The 5,255-nt window shown below is 49.0% G+C and overlaps 1 protein-coding gene across 1 annotated transcript; it reads right to left on the reverse strand.

Moving 5' to 3' along the window:
* Window positions 1-959: 959 nt before the first annotated feature.
* Window positions 960-4,791, reverse strand: LOC123929546 (keratin, type I cuticular Ha8-like). Its single transcript, XM_045985358.1, has 7 exons — window positions 4,300-4,791; window positions 4,027-4,109; window positions 3,091-3,247; window positions 2,562-2,723; window positions 2,350-2,475; window positions 1,652-1,872; window positions 960-1,092 (listed from the first exon to the last, which is right to left on the reverse strand). The coding sequence occupies exons 1-7, from the start codon at window positions 4,789-4,791 to the stop codon at window positions 960-962; spliced, it is 1,374 nt and encodes a 457-aa protein (XP_045841314.1).
* Between the last annotated feature and the right edge of the window lie 464 nt (window positions 4,792-5,255).

A 5,255-nucleotide genomic window follows, 5' to 3' on the forward strand; every position in this document is an offset into this window, starting at 1 on the left:
ATGATGAGGAAAGAGAGTGTGGGAAGACACGAGGTGGAGGCATAGAAGGTAAGCAAGACTAAAAATTTTGAAACTAGTGTAATGCTGTCTTTTCCATTACCCTACATCATCATGTCTGGCAGTGTGGCCTATTGAATCAATAGGTTTTAATATGTCAGGAAAAAGTACTAGAAAAAATAAAGTCAGTGTTCAAATTTTACTGTAAAATTAGATGAAGAGATAGGTATAACCAGATATTGTTAGTAGAGTCAAGATTTCTGGAGAAGATTTTTTTTTTAATCTGAAAGTTCCCTTTACATAGCAAGAGGCAAGCCTGGTCCTTTGTCAGAGAGAGAACTCTGAGTGAAGAGGCTCAGATCTGATACAAGGGAAGCTCCCATTTAACCCTAGAGAGGAAATGGAGCCACTTACAAGGCAGGGAGGCAGGAGGATAGGAGAAAGGAAGTAGAAGAGGAAGTGGTAAGATACATAGCATCTAGTTCCATCGCCCCCTTGCAGGAACCATTACCCAAGGCTGGAGATGTGAGAATTTGTACATTGGGGAGAATCCCAAACACAGAAGTTTATTCCTCACTTTCCTCGTCACAAACTGAAAATTTTTCAAACTAAAATTGGTATTTGAAATGCAAATGCAATCTCAGGTCCCACCCTATCCTCTCCTCCAAGATACTTCCTCAGTCTGATCCTATACCTGAGTCTCTCCAATGTAGATATCCCCAAGCCACCATTGGTGGCTGGGATCCAGCCACTAAGGTCATGGAACTGATCTGGGAAAATTCAGAGCTAAGAAGGAAGACTCTCTCAACTAAGATTCCACTTCTCCTGATATCTTGTGGCCTTTGAAAGGCCTCTGCATAGAGAAAGTCAGCAATAGTTAGAAACCATACTGCCTGGATGTATAATAAACATTTCTCTTTGGCATCCCCTCACTTTAATCGCCCCTGCTGGTGCATGGGCATTCAGAACCGGCTCCCAGTGCTGGTTCCACAGGCTGGCCCGGGCACACAAGTGTTGCAGGGTGTGCAGCTTGGACGAGGTGCACAGGGGGTAGTCACACAGGAGGCAGAGGTGGAGCATGGATTGCAAGGGAGTCTGTGGAAAGATAGAAAAGGTGAATAAAGTTAGGGATGGGAAATGAGTGATATGGGATGGAGAACAAAGAAGGAGTCCCCACTCCAAAAGTACGGGACAGGGACTCAACAGAAGCCCTGGCCATTGACCCCTACTGTGCACCCCTAGGACTGGACTGAGTGATCTTAAAATGCCTTCCAGAATGAGGTTTTCTATATGAGAATCAGGTTCTGTCCTACAGGATAGAAAATACAAAGAAGGGTTGACAAGAGAGCAAAAGCAAGTCTTCCTGGGGACTATACTCAAATCTCCTGCTGGAGGGGTAGCCACATGTCTACATGTCTGCTCTCCCCAGTCAGTGGCTAACCCAAGCAGCCCCACTGAAGACCTGACAATGGACAGTGGACAGTCACTCCCTTCACATTCTTTCAACAATGCACAGCGTGAGCAGAGGACAGAGGAATGGGTCACTCAGCAGAAGCATAGACTGCCTTCTTCTTTGTGGACAACACTGCTATTACCCTGAGAATCTCATGAGAATTAAGCAAATGATTTGTCCAAGTGTCTAGATCACACATACTTGCAGTCCTCGCTCTCCAGAAGTTTCCGGTATGTGGCAATCTCGCACTCCAGGCGGGCCTTGACGTCCAGCAGCACCTGGTACTCCTGGTTCTGCCGCTCCAGGTCACCCCGGATCTCAGACAGCTGCTCCTCCACGTTGCTGATCAGCACCTGCATCTGGGCCAGCTCGGTGCCGAAGCGGGCATCAGCTTCACACAGGGAGTTCTGCAGGCAGTCTTTCTGTAATGGGAAATAATGGGGTAAGAGACCAAGATGTCCCAAAATTCAGCAGTGAAAATCATGGCCAATCTCACCATGGGGCACATTCCAAGAGGTGACAGGACATTCCCACAACTCTAGAGGAATCACCGCCAACATCACCATGACTTTTCACAAAAAATCTAGCTTGAGGAAGAGTGTCCTGGTCATCCCTGGATTCCCAATACCTGACAAAGTATAAACCCAGTGAAATCTTGTGAAATGAATGAGTGCCTGAACCTCCACACGTCATTCTAAAGAAAGTGGAGTTGACTTGTAAAAGGAACCGCTTTTCAGGATCAAACTAACCTTGACAGCAAGACACCTTCCCCAAGGACAGAGGGACCCAGATCCTGAGTGCTGCCTGTCAGTGGAACTGATGAGTGGGACTCCTGAGAGATGCTGCTAGCAGGCCATGGTCTGTGGCACTAGCAACATGATGAGGGTGTAGGACCATACCAGGCTGTGCTGGGCCTGAAGCTCCACCTCCAGGGCATTCACTGTGCGTCTCAGCTCCAAGATCTCCGACTGGCAGCACCGCAGCTCCTCGGAGCACGACATGTCCTGCTTGCTGATGCTCTCAGACTGAAGCACAAGGCCACAGAGACATGATCAGCAACCTCCCCATGGGAAAGCCGGGGTCCCTCCCTGCTCCGAGACAATGCCCTCACCTGATCTTGGAACCACTCTTCCAGATCATTGTGGTTGGTCTGCACCATGGCCTCATAGTGGCACCGCATCTCCTGGAGCACCCTGCTCATGTCCACGGTGGGCTCCACGTCCAGCTTAATCTGGAGTTTGTCCCCAAGCTGGCTCCTCAGAATGCTCACTTCCTGCAAGAACAGAAGCACCACATCCTGAGCGAGGAAAGGGCTTTTGACAGAGCAGATGGTACCTGAACCCCTCCTCCAAACAGCTTGAGGGGTGCCCCCATTCGTGCACTGATGTAAAAGGTCTTGCCCACAGTCCGCTGGGAAGAGCCCATTTGGACACCTTCCTAAATTGACAAGGCAAACCTTTACAGACAAAAAACTCTCCTTCCACCACCTCCCACACAGTCAGCCTGACTCCCAGACCCAGATCAACCCTTCATCCCGATGCCAACTGAGCCCAGGTTTGAATCCTAGAGCCCCAAAGTGAGCAGTGCTCTCCTTCCTGCCCAGCGCCCTCCCCCAAGGGTCTGCAGCCCCGGGCCCAGACCTGCTCGTGGTTCCTCTTGAGGCAGAGCAGCTCTTCCTTCAGGGACTCCTGCTGGGCCTCCAGGTCAGCCTTGGCCAGGCTCAGGTCATCCATGAGCTTGTGCATCCCACACATGTCTGCCTCCACCATTTGGCGCAGGGAGAGCTCACTCTCATGCCTTCCGGCACAAGAAATGCAAGGTCAGCAGGACGCCAAGGACATGTCCTCTCAGCTGCCCCTCGTTCCCATTTCCTTCACCAGTCAGATTTCTCATTTGCTCACTATGCTCATTTCTGGCCTCAAAGATGAATTAGACTCCACCCCCCTAATCATTCTGCTCATGGTCTAGCAAAGCACTCCTAGTGGGTATCATTTTGCCATCGGGCACTGAGGCAACTTTGATTCCAAAGTGGCTTCCCTATGACAATGTATCTTAGGATCCAGGACAGGACTCACACCAGCTATCACTTCACCAGAATAAGCAACAACCAGGTGCCAAGTCAGCAATTTGCTCCCTTATTCCTTGTATTGGACTATTTCTCTATCTCTGATCTTTGGTTAGTAGAAATATCTGGTATTTGAGGCCCCATAGATAAATCTGGACCCTGGCCCATCTGTAAGTTGATCCTCTAATTACATATGAAATTCAGTGATTGTCCTTGCTCAGTTTATTCTTGAAGTCAGCTTGTTCTGCCCCTAGTTAGTGAGCTCAAGAAGCCTTATCTTCCATTTTAGGAAAATAAATGAAGGAGGGCTAACTCTAGGCTATATTATACATGCTAAACTTGGTATTTTTTTCTCATCCAGCTTCTATTAGTTTTGTTTGTAATAAAAATTTTTGTTTGGTGAATTTAGGAAAAAAGAAATAAGACAATAATTCTGTTAATCAAGTGTTTGGCCATTGGGAGTTAGGGTGGAGGAAAGAGTCCCTCTGAGCCCTCTTCTGGCCCTACTTACTTGATTCTGAAGTCATCGGCTGCCAGCTTGGCGTTGTCAACTTGGATAATCAGCCTGGTATTCTCAGCCTTGCTGCACAGAATCTGAGGAAAAGCAGGAAGACAGTTTGCCCACAAAACATCCTACTCTGGACTCCAGCTCTACAGGTAGCCTCTACACTCATATTCGAGAGAATCCAAGAATCCAAAGCTCCTTGAGCCTTCAGGATCTTTTTGCCTCCCAAGCCCTTACCTACCTCAGACCCAGCACACCCCAGGCTACTCTAAACCTCACCTTCTGCTGGAGCTCCTCAATAGTCTGGAAGTAAGACTGGTAGTCTGGACACATGGTAGACTCATGGCATTTGCTCGACTCTCGGATCTTGGTCTCCAGCTCCTCATTGTCCCGCTCCAGCTGGCGCACCTTCTCCAGGTAGTTAGCCAGACGATCATTCAAGAACTGCATGGTCACCTTCTCATGGCCATTCGGAGCACCTTCCACATAGTTCTCACAAACTCCAATGTTGCCGGGAATGTTGCAGGTCCCTGGCAAGGGGCAAGCAGTGCAGCAGCTGAACGGCATACACAGACTGGGTTTGCCCAGAGGGGTTGCCCCCACACGTGGTCGGTTGGCATGTGCCTGGATGGCCGACAGGCATAGGGAGGAAGCCCTGGCCTCTGCCCCAGGCTGGCCCACAATGTCAATGGAGGGGCCATAGACATTTGTTGGGGCAGGCAACCTGGTGCTGCCGGGACACTGGGATGAGCTGATGTAGCAGGAAGTCATGGTGTTAGGCTGAGGTTGCACAGAAGGTTGAGAGCAGCTGGAGAGGCCAAGCCACTGAGTCTGAAAACCTCCTTCTCTCCTGGGCCTTTTATACCCCATCCCAGGTGGGTGTTGGCTCCATACTTTGACCTCAGTGCCTCGATTCTCTCCCTATTGTTATAGCATCAGCCTGTTACTCAGCTGTTTAGTTTACTATTAAGAGTTCACCACCTCATTAAAGGAATGTTGATGAATTTGAGGTGCCTCCTGGCTCTTTGATATCAGCTTGTCTCTTGAGGGAAAGTCAGAAGCTTTTTATTGTTTTTCAAAGAACAAAATCCTTTTGGCCATCAAAGGTTTGTTCCTTGACTAGAGTTCACACTGAAGGCATGATTGTTCCTTTTGGTCACAGGAGTGGCAAAAGAGATAAATCCCTATGACCACAGTGGTGCTCACCTGGGCTAAGAGTAACCCAACCTTCCCTA

The sequence above is a fragment of the Meles meles genome, chromosome 18 (genome assembly GCF_922984935.1).
Source record: "Meles meles chromosome 18, mMelMel3.1 paternal haplotype, whole genome shotgun sequence".
NCBI lineage: Eukaryota > Metazoa > Chordata > Mammalia > Carnivora > Mustelidae > Meles > Meles meles.